This window comes from Ascaphus truei, chromosome 7 (genome assembly GCF_040206685.1).
Source record: "Ascaphus truei isolate aAscTru1 chromosome 7, aAscTru1.hap1, whole genome shotgun sequence".
NCBI lineage: Eukaryota > Metazoa > Chordata > Amphibia > Anura > Ascaphidae > Ascaphus > Ascaphus truei.
Window position 1 is genome coordinate 3,143,540 of NC_134489.1, and position 24,451 is coordinate 3,167,990.

At 46.9% G+C, this 24,451-nt stretch overlaps 1 protein-coding gene across 1 annotated transcript in view; it reads left to right on the plus strand.

Annotated features, from left to right (window-relative positions):
• Positions 1–2,731: 2,731 nt before the first annotated feature.
• The window catches only part of LOC142498604 (uncharacterized), a 30,100-nt gene continuing 8,380 nt past the window's right edge, over positions 2,732–24,451 (plus strand). The window contains exons 1-3 of the mRNA XM_075606810.1: positions 2,732–2,921; positions 4,101–4,668; positions 10,575–10,714. Of these exons, the coding sequence (XP_075462925.1) occupies positions 2,732–2,921; positions 4,101–4,668; positions 10,575–10,714 (898 nt within the window). The remainder of the gene's footprint in view (positions 2,922–4,100; positions 4,669–10,574; positions 10,715–24,451) is intronic.

Consider the following 24,451-nt stretch of genomic DNA (forward strand, 5'->3'; position numbering starts at 1 on the left):
GAACATTACTCTGCCCGCCCCTCCAGTCATGTGACCAGGAACCCCGTAGCTACCCTATCATGTGACGAAAAGTCTCTTGTGTCACGTGACTGATTTAAACCCCCCTCCCGCTGCTGCAGCGGTGGATACATGTGTGTGTGGTACAGGCCTCCGTGCGTTTTACTCGTATTATTGAGTAACAGCTTATATATAATATGGCAATAATAAGATGATTTTTGTGTAGTATATTTATAATATACAGAACTCATATCTATAATGTGCTCCATTAATTCTTATATTTAATAATGATTATACATATTACTTGAATCTAGCTGTACATGTATACAATATAAATATTTTAATGCGAAAAATTGCGTGTTCTATTAACTATTCTGTGTCATTTATGTAATTGAGATCATTGAGATGTATAGCAGCATTCATAACTAATTTGCCATATGTATTGAAGACAATAGTGTGTCTGTATATGTGTGTGCGCGCGTTAGGAAATACTGAATTTGATACTTCTGTTTCACTTAACCCCTCCTGTTGCTCCTTAACTTAACTCCTTAACTTCATTGCATCATATAACTACTCCCTAAAACTCCTGTTATATTACTCCTCAAATTATCAGAAGACATTAGCAGGGGTAAATATGGGCAATACCACTTAATACATTGATGCTAAGAAACACAAGTTCAAAATTCCTCTAGAACAGTTTTTTTAGATGGGGAAAAATTAATAGGTTCCCATATGCCAAATTGTCACATTCTTTTACAACACATTTTATATGCTGGCCCAGCAGGAGCAAAATCAGAGCAAACTAACAATTGATTAGACCCATATTCCAAATGAAAGACAATTTAGCACCAACATGTCTGTTTTGAAGCTAAGCACACATTATCCACATATTTATCTTCCAATTTTAAGTGTTCAGTTATACAATAAGAGAAACCAGTTATTGCCTGTACTGCAGGTCTGAATCCACCTCTTTTCTCTTTGGTTCCTACCCCCCTCCTTCATCACCTCTTCTTTTTGCAATGGGAACTTTTTGAGAGGAGTCAATGATAGAGGATGATCTGGCACACAAGTAATGATCTAGATAAATATCACCTGCCGGTGCCCACGAACTAAAGGGGATCGTCCTGCAAAGTCTCCAAGAACTTTTTGAGAGGAGCCCATGCTAAATTTGTTCCAGATGAAAGATCAGTAATCTCACCTTACTGCACAGAGTAGTGGCAGCAACACTGGTATCCGGCTGACTGAGTGGAGCAGAGTTGTAACATGTATGCAGCAACGAAGCAGTGAGTAGCCAGATATGCATGTGTGAAGGCTGGGCAGTGACATCAAATTTACCTTGAACTAATCAAACAAAAATCTGAGAATTGCGTAAATCAACTCCTTCTCTGCTACCTCAGACCTGCAAACCATTTTCATGCAATGCTCTGCAGTAGCATTAGCAGCTAAAGTGGAGTTGGTTACCAAAGCTTTGCACAATAGCTCAAGTTTCACCAGTGAAACTCAAATTGTTTTCAACTGATGCTGTTTGAACCAGTTCTGGAGCCCTGAGACTGATAACTAAGCCCCAATCAGCTTAAACAAGTGACAGATGACTGAAGTTTAGCAAGGAGAAGGAGATTCGTACCCTTGAGGGCAACAACTAAATTTTTACTAGAGTTAAAGCAGGAAAGCAATGTTTTTAATGACCGCTGCTTTCAAGTATTCATCACTGTATAATATTATTATTATTATTATTATCTGTATAACATGATATGCACCTATTAATGCAGTGTATGTGTGACTAAGTATTTCTGTGGTTAAACTGGGGAAGCACAGGAGTAAAGGGCAACTAGACTAAAACTTTTTAGATGGTAAATATACTAGTAAATATACTATACAAAAGACAAAAAGAGCTAGTGTTAGATCTAGCACTAGCCCTTTTTGTCTTTTGTTCTATACATAAGGTCACAATCCTAGAAGCACTTTTTTTGACACAATATATATGATGTGGTGGGTTTGGGTTCTGAGATTACAGGGGCTGTGTGCGTTTCTTAAATGTACTAGATCTAACAAACAAATGGTAGAGAAGTGGTTAATACCGGCACACGATCCTTACAGGGTTCAGAAATACAAATGGCATATTACGTTTCTTAAACCTTACAGAACACCTACAAGCTCATATTGAACCCCCAAAATAACCACAACATATATATAAGTGTATAAGTGTCACAGAGGAGTGCTACTGAGCATGGCAATATATATGTAAAACCAGAGACAGAACATGAAACACAGACAGAGCTCAGTGCACATCCAATGACACCTATACACGGTACAGTGCCTAAATATTTATGCAACTAATTTTGACAGATTTAATATAAATCATTCTTCCTGGTAATGTGCAGGTTATTAAGAATTTATATTAGTGTTAGGTACCCTTGAGATGTGGTCTGCCGTGTAGGGTCTCAAGGGCTTACAACACTTTGGCCAAAGAGTTAATTCAAAAGATATCTATAAATATATATATAATATATATATATATATATATATATAAATATATTTAGGCACTATACCGTGTATAGGTGTCATTGGATGTGAACTGAGTTCTGTCTGTGTTTCATGTTCTGTCTCTGGTTTTAAATATGAAGTTTCTTGCATTATGTTGTGTTGTTCCACTGCTGTGGTGATCACTTGTTGTCTTGCAAACTCTCAAGCACTCAGAGAGTTAATCCCACTAATTTCTTTTGAGTCGAGCAGCATGTATTTAACCCAGGTTCTGCCTCTCTTCTGTAAGAAGATGGATGGTGCACATGTAAGACAAGTGTTCATGTACCTGGGGGAGAACATCGGACACCAAAAGGATGGAGAAGACATGGAAGTCTTGGCTAGAATCCAAGTAGAACATCCCATTCCTGTCTTGAGCCACCACTTCCCACACACTGTTGAAGGTAGGGCTTCCATAAGGTTAAAGTCATTAGTAAAGTCTGCTGGATTCAGAGGTGTTTTGCTGTACATATGTTGTATATCAGAAGCTGGGGTGCGGTACATTTAATGCAATCCCATTCTGTGTATAACAATAGTTGGGGTAACCTTGTGTTACCTTATATAATATACTGGAGAGACTATTTTCATGAGCATATCCATGGCAGTGGAACCAAAGGGTTAAGTCACACCTTCTAGTTGGCATAGGAGAAATCAAAGACTTGCATCTATAAGAGGACCTACATATAGGCACACCTCCTTACAGGTAGTCTTTTTTTCTGTCCTACCAAGCTGAGGTTAGGCGTTTGTTGTTTTGGGGGGCTTACCTGACTGCTTGAAGTCCAGCCAGGGGGGATTCTGTTCTCTCTCTCCTCCTGAAGCTCCTGCAATTTGCACTTTTTGGGGACATATATTGTTTAGCCTGTGGCAAGACTCCCAGGGCATCGAGATGGCATTTTCCTGATCACTCTGGCAGTGGGCACCTTTGGGTTAATTCCTCCTCAGTCTAGGTAGGAAAGGAAATTAACTTTTGCAGGTAGGCCATAAAGGCCCCTCCCTCTACCTGCACCTTAGTCTTTTTCCTGTCCTCACAGCTAGGAGTAGGATTTTTTTGTTTTGTAAGTGGGACTCACCTAAACTGCAACTAGTGCAGTGATCCAGGGACCTCAACCTCTCTGCCCTGAAGCTCCGATCGACGCGCCCCTGAGGGTGGTAAGACGGAGACCCCAGAAGTTGGGGTAACCTCCAGGAGCGAGGTACACGCGGGATGGGGGTGAGCAGCAGGAGCTGCGAGCCGTGTGAAGGCTCAGACTAACCGTGATTGCATCTGGAACGCTGCGGTAGGAGGAACTGTGCACGAGGTCTCACGAGCGCGCGAATCACGTTCCGGCCGGCGGGTGTGTGCACAGACACAAGAGGCCGAGCACGAGCACTGCGGTGACGTCAGAGGAGCGACGGAGGCAGTGTGAGAGAAAAAAAAAACTGTAGCATGGAACGCTAAATGGATACTGCTAAAGGATCAGTTTCCAAGACTAGATGAGTCCTTAGTTTAGTACTACATATGAGAGGGTGGATCTATGATATTAGGGTGTATATTTAGTATTTATTTTGTTTTATTTAAATTAGCTCGGTGGTTACCCTTCCAGAAGGAGAAACTTCTAAGGGTGCTGGGGAATCCCTGCAGCATATGAGGAAAGCCACTAAGAAAACTAAGTGTTGTGCTGCATGCGAGAAGCCAGCTCTGATGGGAAAGAAGCTGTGTGAAAATTGCCTTAAGGCAGCAGCGGGGGATTCTAACAAGCAAATGAACACCTTCCTATTACTAATGAAGGATGCGGTTAAGCAGAGTGTGGAGGCTGCGGTACAACAGGCAGTCAACCTGGCGCAAAAAAGGTCAAGATCCCAGACCAGTTTGGATAAGGGAAAAGGTTTCTCATCTGATGAATCAGACATAGAAGGCTTTCAGGTGTCAGAAGGTGAATTGGATTCATCAGAACAGGATATTCAGAAGGATGAATCGGAGTTTGATGTAGAAATAGTTGATCCTCTCATCAAAGCCATGAGACAGGCTTTAGAATTGGAAGACACTGAAGAGTTGAATCAAAAAAGAGATAAATTATTTGGGTCAAGACAGAAAAAAAGTAGAGTTTTCCCAGTACATCAGGTGATCAAGGACCTTATTCAATTAGAACTGTTGCGGCCAGACGCCAAAGTGTATATACCAGAAAGATTTGGGAAAATGTTTCCGTTTCCACAGGAAGAGGTCAAATTTTGGGAAGCTAGCCCAAAGGTGGATGCAGCTATATCTAGAATAGTGTCACGGGAGACTCCTGTGGCGGGTAGGAACTCGGTGGCCGGAACAGCACGAGCGTAGTAGGGGTCACAAGCAGGGGTCCGAGGCTGGCGGCAGGTAGCGAAGTCAGGTAACAAGCAGGGGTCCGAGGCAGGCGGCAGGTAGCGAAGTCAGGTAACAAGCAGAAGTCGGCAACGAGGAGACTGGAACAGGACAGGCGGGGCAGGACAGGTCCGGGAGCAGGGACTGAGAATGGGGAGCAGGGACTGAGACCGGGGAGCAGGGACTGAGACCGGGGAGCAAGGAACAAACAGGGACAAGCCAGATTACTAGCAAGGGCCTTTACTGTGAACAGACTACAAATACAGGTACAGGAACAGATCAGGAATCAAAGACAGGCATGTGCATAGGAGTCTGACTAGAAGCAAAGGCAAAAGCAACAGACAGGAAGCAAAGCTATAAAGGACAGAGACAGGAGCAACAAGAAGACAGGCAGACAGAGGAACCCAGAAGAAACAGAAGGCAGCAGCACACCCAGTGGACAAGGAAGCTATGGCTAGGCAGGAGGTCTAGGCGACCCTGACATTACTCCCCCCTCTCGAGAGAGTTCTCCGGACGATCCTCCAGGCTCTTCCCGGAGACCTTGATGAAAAGTGGACTCAAGGTGACCCACCTCTGGTGGTTTGTCAGCAGGCAGAGGGTACTCCACAGGTACATTGGTTGCTGCAAGGAACCTCCAAATGGGTGCGTTCAACCCAAAAGCAGGGGCAGAGACATCAGGAATGTGGGCATCAAGGATGGCTGCAGCCTTTCCACATGAGTCATTGGGGACATAGAGTTCGCTCTCCATGGTCTCCTCTTGCGACTGCCGTTTCGTGGCATCACCCAATGAAAAACCAGCTATTCGAGTTTTCAGCTCTTGAAGCTGTCCTTCTGCACTTCTTTTCCCACTCAAAGCAGTTGTCAGTTCAGCTTTTTTGGAGTTGAGTCGCAACTCCATATCTCCCAGCTGACTCAGAGTAAAGCTTAAATATGTTGCATCTTCTTCATTTCTGATCTGCAGCTGCCGGTACTCCTCCCGGGCATTGTACAGCTCCAGCTGCAGCCGGACCTTATCACGGGCTGTGTGGTCCAATAATTTGCAGGCATCAGCCATTTTGACCTCATAGCGCTGTGTCAGGCCAGCCACTTGACAGACGGACACCTCTCTCTCCTCCTTTTTGGCAAGCTGTGTCTTGAGCTCAGCGATCTGCGCCTGCAGCGCTGTGAGTTGCTGAGATGTGTGTTCAGCTGCTAGCTTTAGCTCTTCCTCCAGCGAGGCTCTGGTTATGCTCAGTGTGGCCTTCAGCTCCTCATACTGTTCTTTGGGGACACACTGGGTACTCAAATAATCTTGCAACATCTTTATTTTGTAGGCAGTCTGGAAACTTTCTTCCTGCAGAACTCGCTGCTTTTCTTCAGCATTCACCCATTTCTCCTTGGTGTCCTGCAGATGTGTTCTCCTTGGTGTCCTGCAGATGTGTACGCAGTTCTCGCAGCTGACTCTGCAGCATATTTTCTGCTTGTGTGTGCCGCTCCAGGGAGACACGTTCTTCTTGCAGCACTCTCTCTGCATTCTGCAGTGCTGTCTGCACGTCTGACTTTTCCTGGGCCAACTGTTTCTTCTCCTCTCCTAATTCATGGAGTTTCTTATCTCCTTCACTGACTTGGACATAGAGATTATTGCACTCTTGGGTTACAGTTTCAAAACTGATATTTAACCCTTCGAAGATTTCTCTCAATGAACATAGTTCTGTGTTGAAGTGGCAACTCTTCTCCTTAGTGGCTTCCAGCTCTGTAGTAAGCCTGTGAACCTCTTTCTGAGATGCTTCCAGTGCTGCGTCAACTTGAGCCATGAAAGTCTGGTACTGGGCAGAATCAGCGTAGGCCTTCTCCAGCTTACTTGACAAGATCAACCTGTCATTCTCCAACTGATATTTTTCTTTTTCCCAGTCACCCTCTGCTTTTTCCAGCGCTAATTGCATCTTTGACTTTTCTTCTATCAATAGTCTCTTCTCCTCTTCTGATTCATGGAGTCTTTTATCTCCTTCACTGGCTTGGACAGAGAAGTTCTTACTCATTTGGTTTATAATTTCAAACCTACTATTTAACTCTTCGGAGGCGTCTCTCATAGAACGTATCTCTGTTTTCAAGTAGCATCTCTCCTCCCGAACGACTTCCATCTCTTTTTTGAAGTAGCAAATCTCCTCCTGGGAGACTTAAAGCTCTGTATTAAGCCTGTCAATTTCCTTCATAGAGATTTCCAGGAATTCGTTACTTTTAGAAGCGAGGCGCCGATTCTCAGCAGCATCAGTATATGCCTTCTCCAGCTCACCTGAAATGACATCCAGGTCACTCTCCAACTGCTCTTTTTCTTTCTCCTGGAGAACACACTTAGCAATTTACTGAGGATAGACAGATTTGTAGTGCAGAATTAGCTTATTGCTCCTTATCTAAACGTCCATAAAGACAATCAATCGCTTTCTGTGCAGCTTGAAGCGTCTGAGTAGGGGCATCTTTCTTCTCTTCCACTATTCTTGGGATACGTCTGTGTGTTGCCTTAAGCTGCAGCATATCTCTTTCATCAAATGCAGACTCTGAGGTTAAATTTTCATTCTTAATTCCTTCTGCAACTTCCACAGTAATGCCTCCCTTCTTTTTCTTCTTCTTCCTTGCTTTGAGAAGTTCTGAAGAATCAGTGGTACTGTGTTCACATTTACTGCTCAAGACTGTTTGAGTGGGAGCCATAATTTCAGACATGGGGAAACCACACTTCCCAAGAAACCAGTAAAGAGGAAATGTGTTTTTAAAACAGAAGCATTAGAATGAACAACAGGAATATTAGACACAGAGAGACAACAGATAGGAGAGCTGACCTTTTGAGACTTTAGCATCAGTCACAGAGATTTATAAATGCAAGGAAAAAACATAGGCAGAGAAACCTGTAGTTATATCTGAAACTTTAGGTATCAGGCGTAGGGATATCATACAGATAGAGAGAACCTGCAGTTACATCTGAATCTTTAGACATCAGGCGTAGGGATATCATATAGACAAAGAAAACCTGCAGTTGAATCTGAAACTTTAGAAATCAGGCATAGAAATATCATAGACAGCAGGAAACTACTACAGAGAAAACTTGCAGTTAAATCTGAAACTTTTGACATCAGACATAGGAATATCAGACAGAACCTTGCAGTTAAATCTGAAACGTTAGATATCAGGCGTAGGGATACCATACAGAGAAATCTGCAGTTAAATCTGAAACTTTAGATATCAGGCGTAGGGATATCACAGGTTACAGAGAAACACACTTTAGGGGAACTTGCAGGTAAACCTGAAACCTTAGAACCAATCATAAGAAGAACTACAGATTGCAAGAAAAATCACAGCATGCAGTAACAAAATAATGGAAGCACTCTTGTCTTTTGAAATGGGAACCCTGTGAACAGCAGTGGTCCAACCAGGGATGCAGAGACAAGCCTTGTTCAAGGAATGAAAAGTCAGAGTCTAAAAAGGTGGCAACAGGTACTGCAAGGGTTAACCCAGGCACTGCACAAAAGAAAAATCTCAAAGAAAAGTGCACTAGTCTCTGCAGCAACAGTTCTAGTCTCAGAAAAAATGTTTTTTTCTTTATGAACGCAATACTTCTTGCAGAACACTTAGCAGCAAAAAAAACCTTTCAAGATCCCAACTTGGATTTCCAAAAAAGAAACGAAAGTACTTATCTTCAACCATGCGGATGTGGTCTGCTGCAGCAGGCAGGAAAGGGTGCAGGCAGAAGAAGAATCTGTTCCAGCGAGATCCAGAAGTGGCCTTTGCTTTCTGTCACGGGAGACTCCTATGGCGGGTAGGATCTCGGTGGCCGGAACAGGACGAGCGTAGTAGGGGTCACAAGCAGGGGTCCGAGGCAGGCGGCAGGTAGCGAAGTCAGGTAACAAGCAGGGGTCCGAGGCAGGCGGCAGGTAGCGAAGTCAGGTAACAAGCAGAGGTCGGCAACGAGGAGACAGGAACAGGACAGGCGGGGCAGGACAGGTCCGGGAGCAGGGACTGAGACCGGGGAGCAGGGACTGAGACCGGTGGAGCAAGGAACAAACAGGGACAAGCCAGATTACTAGCAAGGGCCTTTACTGTAAACAGACTACAAATACAGGTACAGGTACAGGAACAGATCAGGAATCAAAGACAGGCATGTGCATAGGAGTCGGACTAGAAGCAAAGGCAAAAGCAACAGACAGAAAGCAAAGCTATAAAGTACAGAGACAGGAGCAACAAGAAGGCAGACAGAGGAACCCAGAAGAAACAGAAGGCAGCAGCACACCCAGTGGACAAGGAAGCTATGGATAGGCAGGAGGTCTAGGCGACCCTGACAAATAGCAAGAAAGACAACAATACCAATAGAGGAATCTGCAACCTTGAAAGACACTATGGATAGGAAAATGGATTACGTATTAAAGAAGGCGTATGTTACAGCGGGAACAGCCTGTAAACCAGCTATAGCAACTACATCAGCGGCAAGGGCAATGCATGTCTGAATTGCCAACATAGAGGAGGCACTAGACAAAGGTGTAAAGAGAAGTTCTATCCTAAAGGCACTGTCTGAAGTAAAGTGGGCGAAAGACTACATTGTGGAGGCGTCTTTGGATGCAGTTAGGTTAGCAGCTAAATCTATGGCCTTGGCAGTATCAGCAAGAAGAGTGTTGTGGCTAAGACAATGGATGTCGGACGCAGCATCAAAGAATAGCATATGTGGATTATCTTTTGAAGGAGAATTCCTTTTTGGCAACAAGTTGGATGCTATAATAACAAAAGCATCAGGAGGTAAGAGTAGCTTTTTGCCCCAAGGAAACAGGAACAGAAGATCCAGTTTCCAGCAATCTGATAGAGGTCAGTTCAAAGAGGCAAAAGCATATAGACCTGCCAGATCGTTTTCAAGGCAAACAACATGGAGAGGCGGTCAGAACCGTCTTTTTTGGGGCGGAAGAGGATAATTTGCCAAGAACAAATTTGCATCAAGGTCAAAGGGCCCAGCAGTTGCCAGTAGGAGGAAGACTGACGCAGTTTTCTGCAACATGGGTCCAAACAATACAAGACAAATGGGTACTGGAAACCATTCGTCAGGGATACAGCATAGAGTTCAAAAAAATACCAAGAAGAAATATGTGCCTAACATCAAGGGTACAGACCAAGGCAAAAAGAAGGCAAATGAATTCAGTTTTAAAAAAATTACTACAAGCAGAAGTAATAATGAAGGTACCTCAGGAAGACAGAGGAAGTGGAATTTATTCCAGAATATTCCTAGTACAAAAGTCTTCAGGAGACTACAGAGCAATCCTAGACCTGAGAAAGGTAAATACATCCTTGAGAATAAAAAAATTCAAGATGGTGTCTTTAAACGCGATCATTCAGGAGGTACAACCAGGAGACTGGATGGTATCGGTAGATTTAAGGTACGCTTATCTACACATGCCAGTATCAAGGAGACACCGAAAATTCCTAAGGTTCGCGGTGAACCAACATCATTATCAATACACAGTACTACCATTCGGTCTGGCGAGCTCTCCAAGGACATTTACAAAAGTTTTAGCCCCATTAGTGGCAGAAATGAGAAAAAGAGGGGTAGAAATATACCCATACCTGGACGACATCTTGGTAAAGTCAAAGAGTCGGGAGAAATTAGAACAAGACCAGGAGATGGTCATAACCTTCTTGGAACAACACGGTTGGTTAATAAACAGAGATAAGAGTCACCTAGCACCCACTCAACTGCTAAAGTTTTTGGGGGTAGAATTCAACACAGCGAAAGCACAGGTGACGTTGCCAGACGCAAGGAGGCAAGACATAGCACTGCGAGCAAGGAAGCTCAGGAAAGCAACCAGAACTTCAGCAGAAGAATGCATGAAGCTTCTAGAGAAATTCGCTTCAACGGTAAGCATCATAAAATGGGCAGGGCTACATATGAGACCATTACAAAATAATTTTTTAAACAATGGAACGGGAACAACAAAAATACATGACAAAGAATCTTGTTACACCCACACACAAAAGAATTAAAGTGGTGGGAAGATACCCGAAATTTGGGGAAAGGACGGACACTGCACCCAGTACAATGGGAAAAAATCACAACAGATGCGAGCAGCACAGGTTGGGGAGCCCAAATGGGAGAATCGCTGGTACAAGGAACCTGGTCAAATCAGGAACACCGTCTTCCATCAATGCAGCTGGAACTAAAAGCAGTTCAAAGGGCTCTGGAAGCTTTCCAAGACCAAATAAGAGATGGCAATATAAAGATATAGTCAGACAACCGGTCGGTTGTAAAATATATAGCCAAACAAGGGGGAACGAGGAGCAGAACATTGATGAACCTCACAGCAGAAATCCTCTCTTGGGCAGAAGGCCACTTATCAGAGATCACAGCCGTGCATATCCCAGGGCTGGAAAATGTCACAGCTGACTTTCTAAGTCGCAATGTTATACACCCAGGAGAATGGGCGTTAGACCCACAGGTGTTTCAGGAGTTGGTAGAGCGATGGGGTCAGCCAGACATAGATCTCATGGCGACACATCAGAACCACAAGGTAAAAAACTACTGTGCAAGACATTTTCACCCAAGCGCAAAAAGCACAGATGCTCTCAGCTTCAAATGGAATTTCAGGTTGGCATATTGTAGAGGGAGAGGGGGATTGGCCCAGGATTAAAGGGGTTGCACCCCATATGGCCACCCCCTGACCTCACCAGGGAGGCAAGGGGTTAACTGGACTGTGGTCCAGAACTGTGGTTTATCTTGCTATAACATGAAAAATGTATGTTCCCCTGTTATAATGTACCATCATCATACCAGTGTCTGCACCACATACACACTGTGATCCATCCGGGAGGGCAAGGGTTAATAGTTGAATAGTGATTATAGCCCTTTGTTTATTGTTCCCGCCTTTTCAGGCACCATTTTGCAGGGTCCCATAGGCCGCCATTGAAGCTCCATTCACTTCAATGGCGGAGTGAGCGGTTTTGGACCTGTTTCCTTCGAAGACCAGCAGGTGGTATCCGAGAGGAGGAGCGGCGGTTTCCCATTGTAAGTCAATGGGTCCATTGACTTCAATGGGGATTCCTCGATGTCGGCCTCCAGGAACGAGTTGGCAGCCGTCCAAACCGCAGACCGCAAAAGCGGATACTTTGTCTAAAAAAGAGATTGATCACTGTTAGTTCAAGTTCAAAGACAAGTGGCGTGGGAATCTTAGGTTCTAGGGAACCCAGGAATAAAATTCTTTTTGCCCGTAGCTCCTAGGCCTCCCCACACTTGACCACCACCGGGTCCAAGAATCCAGGAGCCCCAGAAAAGGTCGTGCTGGCTGAGCGGGTCACGCCATAGGTCTCAATGGCGACGGAAGAAGCAGCACGAGAAAACAGCTAAGTCTGAAAACCCTGAAAACCATAAGCCCATATCTCCGGTTCTGGAGGGTTCAGAGGGCCGGGATTTGGGCTGCCTGCAGTCACTGTTCCGGCATGACCGCAGATCCATTCCCGACCCTCTCCGACCAACCCGACGGAGTATGGACCACCATAAAGGTTCGTGAGTTTTTCCCATAGACTTCAATGGTGGCCGTTTCCCATTGACCGGCTATGGCGGAGAAGCCCCATAGACTTCAACGGCGGCGATGCCCCGTTGAAAGTCAATGGCGGCAGACTCCCATGGACGCCAATGGCGGAGTTTCACCATTGAAAGTCTATGGCGGCGGAGCCCGTTGTTTTCAATGGGGAATGAGTGAAAAACAGATTTATTTTACAGCTGAGAATTTGGTAATAAACTAAGAAACGGTTTATGTGGTATTTGCATATCTCCGGTTCTGAAGGTCGCAGCGGGCTGAAACTTGGACACTATAGTGTCCCACTTCCGGCATTAAGGCCTGGATAGTTTGGACCCACTGGACCTAACAGAACCAGTTATTTTAATATGTTTGTGTATTAACAATCATACTGTATTTCAAAGCGGGGACAAATGCCCGCAAAGATTCCTGCCTACTAAGGAATGCAAATGGTCAGGAGAGCGACCAAATGTCTAGGAAGCAGACCCCTGATCAAAGACTCAGCCACTCTTACTGTTTACATGAGGGCGGAGAAGCGTGAAGCTGGAGTGGTTTGTGTGTGTTATAACTCACACTTTCAAACAAAGAGTATCCTGCCAGATACCCCAGGACGCATGTGCCAACTAGCTGGGGGGCATGGGTTAAACTGTGTTCCCACGTTAGCAATTGGATGCAGATAATTGTTCACCAATAGTCTGCACTCAATAGTAAGAATAGGGTTGCAAAGATATATAAACTGTTGTCAACCCTACAGTCTTTGTCTGTCTTCTGATTACATCTTGATTGATACCTGATTGCTGGAGTATTGCTATCTGATACTTCTTCATTCCAACCCCTAAGTAAGTGTTACCTTCTTGTCTGTTAATTGTACAATCTTGTTGTGTTCACCTATCTAAGGAATAAATATACTTTATTATATCTAAGCCTCGTTCAGTTCAACCCAGTTATTTGGTGTATATTATATCTTGTCATAAAGTTACCGTGACACATACCTGTTCCTCCCTGTGACGATAGCTTCCACAGGCTTATTAATATTACACAAAAATAACTGGGTTTGAACTGAACGAGGCTTAAGATATAATAAATTGTATTTATTCCTTAGAATAAAGGTGAACACAACAGATAATACAGTAACAAACAAGAAGTACACTTACTTAGGGGTTGGGGAATGAGAAGTATGATGTAGCATTTCTCTCAGCAATCAGGAAATCATTCAGGTGATATCAGGTAACCATATCAGTAAACGAAGACAAAGGATATATGGGTGGACAGCAGTTTATAAACCTTTTGTCCCTCTATCTGTAACATTAAGCACCGGTGATTGGTTTTCAATTACCTCCAGCCAATCTTTAACATGGGAACACATTTCAACACATGCCCCCCTGCTAGCTGGCACAGGCGCAGTAGAACTCTGGGGTCTCATTTCTGTAGCCCCACATATGCAAATGGAATGCCAGCCATTCTACCCATTTGGCTTTATGGCAGGAAAACCTTTGTTGGAAGGTGTTAAATGGAACCCTTAAGAACTGCTCTGGTTTGAGCCTCGGATAAACAGTGAGGGTGACAAAACTCTTTGAACAAAGCTTAAGTCCTAGACATTCGGTCGCCTCTCCGGCCATCTGCTACATTATGGCCAAAGAAATTTCCTCTGGAATTTATCCATACCTTAGAATACAGTATTAAGCATAAAACATAGACGTATTAAAATATCCGGTTCCGTTGGGTCTAGCAGGTCCAAACTTCCCAGTTCGCATTGCCAGAAATGGGACACCATATGGTCCAAAAAGCGACTTGCTACGACCTAAGGCAGCGGTGCGCAATCTGTGGGGCGCGACCCCCAGGGGGGGCGCGAGACTGCCGACGGGGGGCGCGGGGTTTACAGAGGCCCCGCGCGCTTCCCGAAGGCACTTAAATTAAGTGCCGGGGGAGCTGCAGGGCCTCTGTAAACCATACTTACCCGTGGCTCCGGCGGCTTCCTCCCGGCGTCGCCATGGCAACGCGGCGTCAAAATGACGCTGCGAGGTCATGTGACGTCACGTTGCTATGGCAACGTGACGTCATTACGCCGGAGCGCGGGTAAGTTGGGGTTGGGGGGGGCGCGGGAGCGAGGGGACAGCCGTCAGGGGGGCGCAGGGAAAAAAGTTTGCGCCCCCCTGACCTAAGGAACCGGAGTTACACAAATGCACATTAAATCATTTTAATACAAAAATCTCCACTGAAAAAGAAATCTCAGCTTTTCACTAAATCCCCATTGAAAACAACGGGCAGCTCCGCCATAGACTTTCAATGGTAAATCGCCACCATTGAAGTCAATGGGGTTTTTCTGCCATTGAAGTCTATGGGAAAAGTCCCGAACTTCAAGGGGGTCCATACTCTGTCGGGTTGGTCCAAGCGGGTCAAGGATGGTTCTGCAGCGATGCCGGAGCAGTGGCTACAGATACCCCAAACCCTGATCCGCTGGACCCTCCGGAACCGGAGCTATGGAATACCAAAATTCAGTTTTTTCCACTTAGTCATTTTTCAGAGCCGTTTTTGCCGCCGCCGGCAAAGCCTATGGCGCGACCCGCTCTATCTGGTTCGACCCTTAGCGGGGGTCCAGGATTCGGGGACCCGGTGGTGGTCGAGTGGGGGGAAGCCTCGGGACTAGGGGCAAAAAGAATTTTATTTCTAGGTGCCCTAGAACTGTTTATTCCCACATCAATTAACTTTGAACTTGACTCAAGTGATTGTAACTCTTTTTTAGACATTGTATCCGCTTTGCGGTTTGCGGTCTGGACGGGAGCCAACTTCTTCTTGGAAAGGTTACCTCGAGGCATCTCCATTGAAGTCAATGGGCCCATTGACTTTCAATGGGAAACCGCCGCTCTCCCTCTCGGACGCCACCTGCTGGTCTTTACAGGAAACAGGACTAAAACAGCACAATCTTCCATTGGAATGCATTGAGCCCTAATGTCAGCCAATGGGGACCTGCAAAATGGTGCCTGAAAAGGCGGGAAAACTACACAAAGAGCTATAATCATTAAAGAACTATTAACCCTTGTGCTCCCGGATGGATTCTAGTGTGTGTGTGATGCAGACACTGATTAACACAGACATTACAATGGAACAGGGGAACAGGGGAAAATACATTTACAGGTCATAACAAGGGTTAAATCACATTTCTGGACCTCAGTCCAGTTAACCCCTTGTCTCCCTGGTGCGGTCAGGGGATGGCCAAATGGGGTGCAACCCCTTTAATACCAGGCCACCCCCTTTCTCCCTCTACACCTCCCCTTCTTAATGCGTGTCCTGTGGCCCACTGGCCCTGACGGGGAGTGGGGCACTGCTGGCACCATTAATGAATTCAGTCTTAGAGGGATAGTCCTGGCGTGAAAGTCCATCAGCATTGCTGTTTTCATTGCCCTTTTTGTGCTGAATGGTAAATTCAAATTCTTGCAAAGCCAAGCTCCATCTCAGCAGTTTGGCATTTTCCCCTGATACCCTCTGTAGCCAACTCAGGGGATTGTGGTCTGTGATGACCGTGAAAGCCCTCCCATAGACATAGGGCTGGAGCTTTTTGAGTGCCCACACAATGGCCAAGCACTCCTTTTCAATGGTGGCATATGCCACCTCCCTGGGGAGCAGTTTGCGACTGAGATACACCACAGGGTGCTCTTTGCCGTCGTCCCCCACCTGGCTCAACACAGCCCCCACACCAAAGTCTGAGGCATCAGTCTGAATAAGAAAATGCTTGGTATAATCTGGGGCAGCCAGGATGGGGGCCTCAGCAAGCGCAGCTTTCAGTGCCTGGAAAGCAGTTTCACAGGCAGGAGACCAGGTAATAAGCACAGGCAGTTGCTTCTTAGTCAGATCAGTCAGGTGTTTGGCCACGGCGCTGTACTGTGGGACAAATTTCCTGTAGTACCCTGCGGTGCCCAAAAATGCCATGACCTGTTTCTTGGTTTTTGGAACAGGCCACTGAACTATGGCTTCTACCTTGGCTGGCTCTGGTTTGAGATGCCCTCCACCCACCCTGTGCCCTAAGTACAGGACTTCTGCCTTCCCTACCATACACTTAGTGGGTTTTAAGGTAAGCCCAGCCTCCCTGATCCTATCCAGCACCACAGCTACATGTCCTATGTGGGATTCCCAGGAATTACTAAAGACAGCAATGTCATCTAAGTAAGCCCTGGCATAGCTCTGCATCCCTTCCAGTAACCTATTGACCAGGCGTTGGAAGGTAGCCGGGGCATTCTTCATCCCAAATGGCATCACCAAAAACTCATAGAGGCCACTTAGAGTGATGAATGCTGACTTCTCCCTAGCCTCCAGGGTCAGGGGGATCTGCCAGTAGCCTTTGCTCAAATCCATGGTGGTCAGATACTTTGCCCCCGCGAGTTCATCTAGTAACTCATCCATGCGGGGCATGGGGTAGGCATCTGACACCGTCCCAGCATTGAGCAACCGGTAGTCCACACAAAACCTGGTGGTTTTGTCCTTCTTAGGCACTAGGACTACTGGACTTGCCCAAGGGCTCTGGGACAGAGTAATTACCCCTAGGGTCAGCATCTCCTCTATCTCTCTTTCCATACTGGTCTTGACCTCTGCTGACACTCTATAAGCGTGCTTATGCAGAGGCTGCAGGTCCCCTGTGTGTACTGGGTGTTTGGTGAGATGTGTGGTCCCTGGCATGTCAGTGAAGAGGGCGCTATACTGACCTAGCATGTCCCTGGCTTCTCCCTTCTGCCTAGCACTCAACTGTGCCCCTATCTCTACCTGCTCAACAGTGTTTCCTTGCTTTGCCTCCCCTAGGAGATCAGGCAGAGAATTGCTCGCCGGATCCTCCAGCAGTGGGCTACAAATGGCCATTACTGCTCCCATACTCGGTGCTCTGTATTCCTTTAGCATATTAATGTGATATGTCTTGTGCCTCTCAGGCGCTACCTGTACAACATAGTTGCACTCATTCACCTTTCGGATAACCGGGTACGGTCCCGACCAGGCAGCCATCAGCTTGTTCTCCCGAGTGGGTTTGAGAACAAGCACCTGCTGTCCTGGGATGAATTCTCTGCTACGGGCCTGCTGGTCATACCATTGCTTCTGCTTGGTCTGAGCAGCCCTGAGGTGGTCCTGGGCCACCCCCATAAGCATCTCTAACCGGTCTCTGAGATCTACTACATACTGGATCACTGAAGCATCAGTAGCAGTAGTCTCCCCTTCCCATCCCTCACGGAATAGGTCCAGAGGTCCACGTACCCTGCGGCCATATAGTAGCTCAAAGGGGGAGAAGCCTGTAGATTCTTGCGGTACCTCTCGGTATGCAAACAGCAAGTGCTGCAGGTGAATCTCCCAGTCTTTCCCCTCCGCCTCTATAAAGGTCCGAAGCATCTGCTTCAGGGTACCATTAAACCTCTCACATAATCCGTTTGTTTGGGGATGGTAAGGAGTAGTGCGCCGGTGCTGTACACCGCAAGCATCCCAGAGACAATGTAACAGTTCACTCATGAACTGCGACCCCTGATCGGTTAGGATCTCACTAGGGAAACCTACCCTAGCAAAAATGTTCAGCAGAGCTGCTGCCACTGTCTTGGCACTTATGGTGCCCAGCGCTACCGCCTCAGGGTACCGGGTGGCAAAATCCACCACCATGAGGATGTAGCGCTTCCCTGACCTGCTAGGAATCATGAGGGATCCTATCAGGTCCATCGCTACCTTCTGGAAGGGTTCCCCTATTATCGGTAGGGGGTTTCAGGGGTGCCTTCACACGGTCGCCCGCCTTACCCACTCGCTGGCAGGCATCACAAGAGCGGCAGAAATTGCTCGCATCTCGGGATGCCCCCGGCCAGTAGTAACGCTGTAATAACCGGGCTCGCGTCCTGGTGACCCCCTAATGTCCCGCTAACGGAATAGAGTGAGCTACCCGTAACAATTGCTGTCGGTACCCCTGGGGTACTACTAGCTGTCGCTTACCGGTCAATCCCTTCTCTATCCCCGGGTTCCCTTCTTCTCTGTATAGGAGTCCCTTATGCCATAGGCAGCGCTCAGTGCCCTCCCCTGCCTGAGATTCGGACGCCCGAAGTCTCACGCCGGCCAGGGTAGGGTCTGTCTTCACTGCCTCCCTAAACTGGGCTCCTAAATCTGGCCACCCCCCAGTCATGTCATTGTCAGGGGAAGGGGACAGGGTAAGGGGAAACAGTACGTCAGCCTGTGGTTGCAACTGATCCTGGCTTACCTCCCCGGGCTCCTCTGCGCCCTCCGCTAACGTTGGTCCCAAAGGCTGGGGAACTGGGGTGGCCACCGCCGGCATTGCCACGGTCTGGCTCCGGGTAACTGCCGCCACTGCAGCGGGCTGGGGCACATGGTCGTAGGTGCAGGTCATCGGTCCCAGGTCATTGCCCAAAAGAATTTCAGCATCCAAACCTGGTAAAAACCCCACCTCCCGCACACCCTTGCCCACCCCCCAATCCAAAAAAATGCGGGCCACCTGCAGGAAACGTGGCTCTCCGTCAGCCACAGTGATCTGCATCCCAGGGCCTGGGAGCAATTCCTCTGGCCGGACCATATCAGGTCGGACCAGGGTCACTGCAGCTCCTGAATCAAGCAAGCCAACTGCCTGCCGGCCACCGACTGTGACCGGGGGAGATGCTTGCTCCTGCCGTCTGTCGGCTGCAGGTCTGCGCGGTGATGTCCTCCGCTCCTGGCTGTAGGCACCGATGAAACCGGGGTGGGGGTGACATGGGACGTCTCGCTGGGAGTTGTTTCCATAACCGGTCCTGGTTCTTTGGTGGAAGCCACCCGCACGCGGGCTACCGGCTTTGCAGCTGGGGTGCGTTGCCCTCGATAGGGTCCGTTGGAACGCAGGGGTACCGGGCAATCTGGTCTGAGGTGACCAGTGCTGTTGCAATTGTAGCACCGGCGCTCATGCCGGAGCTCTCCTGCCTTCTGTGACCCGCTGCCCGCAGGCGGCTTTTGGGTCCACTGGGGGGTACTCACAGCTTTCTTGGCCGGCGCCGGTGGGGTTACCGCTTTGGCTGGTACCTTGGCGGTCATCTGGGACCGACTGACCACATAGTCATCTGCCATCCTCGCCGCCTCTGGTGTAGGTCTTGGGCTTTTTATCATACACAAAAGCCCTCACCGCCGGCGGGCACTGCTGCATGAGCTGCTCCTGAAAGATGAGGTCCAGCAGGCGTTGGTAAGTCCTGGCCTCAGAGCCCTCCACCCAGTGTAACCCATACAAAGCCATGCGGGTCACATAAGTGACATAGGTCTCCTGAGGGTGCCTCTCCTCTAGCCGGAACTTACCCCGGTAAGCTTCAGGGGTAAAACCGTGCTGAAACAGCAAAAGTTCTTTCAGGTGGTCATAGTCATCAGCAAACTCCTCTGTAAGCGCCATCAAAGTCTGTTTAGCCAAGCTGGAGAGCAGCGGGTCCAGGCGTGCAACCCTATGCTGGGGAAGCACCCCGTACCGCCGGCACTGCGTTTCAAAGTTCCTTAGAAACATGTCAATCCGATCAGTGCCCTCCACATACTTGGTGAGACTGTGCTTGTCCAGTTGGAGTCCATCTTTGGGGGGTCGGACCGGGGGGCAATAAGCGGGTCTGTTCACTGCCATAGAGATAAACTGTAGCCGCTCCTCCGGTGTCCCTCGGTCTCCCCACGTTGTAATCAGTGCCAACATCTCAGGGGTAAACGGGCTGGTAGCCGCAGCCATCAGCGCCCCTCCTGTCGCACTTGTCCTGGGAGGTGCACTTGGTCCCTCCCCAGGATTCTGCTGGCCCGGCACTGGGTTCAGTCCCTGATCTCCGGGCGGTGGTATAAGGGCAAGCTGAGCTATCTCCAGAGCCTCTGGATGCTCGGCTTCATACTGTAGGCTGTGATTGCAGCAACCATGTCCTCAACCTCCTGGTCTGCATATTCCAGTCCATAGGCATGGCACTTTTCTCTTAGCTGAGTTCTAGTTCTCATGTAATAGATGCTCTCCTCGTCACTCATGGTTCTGGGTCGCAGCAGGGAGGTGGTGTGACAACTTGCGTTACTTGTTGCACTACTGTGTGTTCAATATCTTTAGTCCCAGGAACTTGCAATTACCATCAAGTTCCCACTGGATCACAGTACCCCGCAGAATACTGTAATCCAGGTCCAGTTCAGTCCCGCCAGCTGCCACCAGTTTTATTAATACGCCTGTGACGATAGCTTCCACAGGCTTATTAATATTACACAAAAATAACTGGGTTTGAACTGAACGAGGCTTAAGATATAATAAATTGTATTTATTCCTTAGAATAAAGGTGAACACAACAGATAATACAGTAACAAACAAGAAGTACACTTACTTAGGGGTTGGGGAATGAGAAGTATGATGTAGCATTTCTCTCAGCAATCAGGAAATCATTCAGGTGATATCAGGTAACCATATCAGCAAACGAAGACAAAGGATATATGGGTGGACAGCAGTTTATAAACCTTTTGTCCCTCTATCTGTAACATTAAGCACCGGTGATTGGTTTTCAATTACCTCCAGCCAATCTTTAACATGGGAACACATTTCAACACATGCCCCCCTGCTAGCTGGCACAGGTGCAGTAGAACTCTGGGGTCTCATTTCTGTAGCCCCACATATGCAAATGGAATGCCAGCCATTCTACCCATTTGGCTTTATGGCAGGAAAACCTTTGTTGGAAGGTGTTAAATGGAACACTTAAGAACTGCTCTGGTTTGAGCCTCGGATAAACAGTGAGGGTGACAAAACTCTTTGAACAAAGCTTAAGTCCTAGACATTCGGTCGCCTCTCCGGCCATCTGCTACATTATGGCCAAAGAAATTTCCTCTGGAATTTATCCATACCTTAGAATACAGTATTAAGCATAAAACATAGACGCATTAAAATATCCGGTTCCATGGGTCTAGCAGGTCCAAACTTCCCAGTTCGCATTGCCAGAACTGGGACACCATATGGTCCAAAAAGCGACTTGCTACGACCTAAGGAACCGGAGTTACACAAATGCACATTAAATCATTTTAATACAAAAATCTCCACTGAAAAAGAAATCTCAGCTTTTCACTAAATCCCCATTGAAAACAACGGGCAGCTCCGCCATAGACTTTCAATGGTAAATCGCCGCCATTGAAGTCAATGGGGTTTTTCTGCCTTGGAAGTCTATGGGAAAAGTCCCAAACTTCAAGGGGGTCCATACTCCGTCGGGTTGGTCCAAGCGGGTCAAGGATGGTTTTGCAGCGATGCCGGAGCAGTGGCTACAGATACCCCAAACCCTGATCCGCTAGACCCTCCGGAACCGGAGCTATGGAATACCAAAATTCAGTTTTTTCCACTTAGTCATTTTTCAGAGCCGTTTTTGCCGCTGCCGGCAAAGCCTATGGCGCGACCCGCTCTATCTGGTTCGACCCTTAGCGGGGGTCCAGGATTCGGGGACCCGGTGGTGGTCGAGTGGGGGGAAGCCTCGGGACTAGGGGCAAAAAGAATTTTATTTCTAGGTGCCCTAGAACTGTTTATTCCCACATCAATTAACTTTGAACTTGACTCAAGTGATTGTAACTCTTTTTTAGACATTGTATCCGCTTTGCGGTTTGCGGTCTGGACGGCAGCCAACTTCTTCTTGGAAAGGTTACCTCGAGGCATCTCCATTGAAGTCAATGGGCCCATTGACTTTCAATGGGAAACCGCCGCTCTCCCTCTCGGACGCCACCTGCTGGTCTTTACAGGAAACAGGACTAAAACAGCACAATCTTCCATTAGAATGCATTGAGCCCTAATGGCGGCCAATGGGGACCTGCAAAATGGTGCCTGAAAAGGCGGGAAAACTACACAAAGAGCTATAATCATTAAAGAACTATTAACCCTTGTGCTCCCGGATGGATTCTAGTGTGTGTGTGATGCAGACACTGATTAACACAGACATTACAATGGAACAGGGGAACAGGGGAAAATACATTTACAAGTCATAACAAGGGTTAAATCACATTTCTGGACCTCAGTCCAGGTAACCCCTTGTCTCCCTGGTGCGGTCAGGGGTGGCCAAATGGGGTGCAACCCCTTTAATACCGGGCCACCCCCTTTCTCCCTCTACACTCCCCACCCCAATTCCCCTAATTCCGAAAACAATCAGGAAGATCAGGGAAGACCAACTGGAAGTGATATTGGTAGCACCATTCTGGCCAAGAATGCCTTGGTTCACACACCTGGTAAATATGGCAGTGGATATACCATAACCACATACCAGACAGCAAAGAACTAATACGACAAGGGCCAATATGCCATCCGAACGCCAAGCAATGGGCCTTGACGGGATTGAGCGGGAAACATTGAGGTTGAGAGGTTGTTAAGACAAGACAATCCAGACCCTGTTACAGGCAAGAAAGGGATCCACATCAAAAGTGTACCATAGAGTTTGGCTTTGTTTCCGGGATTGGTGTACGAAAGAAAGACAACATTTCTTCTCACCAAGAATTTTGACAATAGTGTAGTTCTTGCAAAAGGGATTTGAGAAAGGTCTCAGCCTCGGCTCTCTGAAAGTACAGGTGTCCGCATTATCGGCCTTTTTGGAGAGAAATCTGGCAATGGAAAGATTAATCATCCGGTTTTTACAGGCAGTTAAAAGACTAAGACCTCAAAATAAAAACAGGGTACCGACATGGGACCTGTCCTTAGTATTGGATGTATTAACGGCACCTCCTTTCGAACCTATACAAGAGATAGGGTTGAGATGGTTATCGTGGAAGATGGCGTTCTTGATCGCGATCACCTCAGCAAGGAGAGTGGGAGAACTACAGGCACTATCAGCTAAGGAACCATTCCTAGTCGTGCACCAAGACAAAGCAGTTCTCAGACCAGTGTATCAATTCTTGCCAAAGGTAGTATCACAGTTTTATGTGGGTCAGGAAATCGTGATTCCCTCATTCTGTCCAGATCCAAAGAACAGAAAGGAGGAGAGATTACACAAACTAGATGTGGTGAGATGTTTAAAGGTATACATGGAAAGGATGCGAGATGTGAGAAAGTCGGACAGACTATTCATCATACCAGAGGGACCAAGGAAAGGTCAAGCAGCATCTAAGACAACGATATCCCAATGGATAGTGTCATGTATTAAAAAAGCTTATGAGAGCAAAGGACAAAATAAACCTTTGAACATTTAAGGCTCATTCTACAAGGGCTATGTCTACGTCCTGGGCATTCAAAGCTCAGGCAACACAAGGGCAGATATGTAAAGCAGCAGTCTGGTCCTCGTTCAGTACATTTTTGAAATACTACAGACTAGACGTACAATCATCAGCTGACGCAAGTTTTGGGCGTAAAGTTCAACAATCTGTAGTGAAATAAGTGTAAAGTGGATTAATAAAGGTCAACTGATAACGGCATTGACTGGTGGTTTTCTTCTTTGTGTCCCTCCCTAATTTGTCACTGCTGTGGTATGTCCCAACAGTGCCCACTGCCAGGGTGATCAGGAAAGAAGAAAATTTAAAACACCTTACCGTAATTTTCTTTTCCTGGAACTATGGCATTGGGCACATAGGCATTAGCCATACATAGGGAGGGTAACTATGTGACCACTGCCATGGTTCCAGGAAAAGGTCAGAAGAGGTTTCACTCTTACCGTAGAGTGGATAGACTAGTGAATTCATCCTTACAAGATTCAGAAGAGCAGATCGATGGAGAGGAGAATTCAATCGTCAGATGAAGAGATGGAAGCCAGAGAATCTTCTATTCTTGATGTAGACCTTGTAGAACCACTGATTTAAGGCGGTTCATAAAGTTTTAGAGATTGAGGATTCAGTTTGCCATACAGAACCTAAGAGTCGAATGTTTAGGGATGCAAAGAGGAAACCTAGCATCTTCTTAGTGCATGACATCTTCAAGGATTTTATTACGTCAGAGTGGACTCAACCAGATAAAAAGGTTTCAATATATGAAAGAAGTTTGTCAAGAAGGATATAGAAGGCTGGAATTATCCGCCTAAGGTGGACCCGGATATATCTGGATTCGCCAGCACTTCTTTCTGGGACCCCATGGATAGACTAATTGAGAACGCCTTCAGGAAGTCCTTAATAGCAGGAGCATCTTGCAGACCGGCGGTTGCAATTA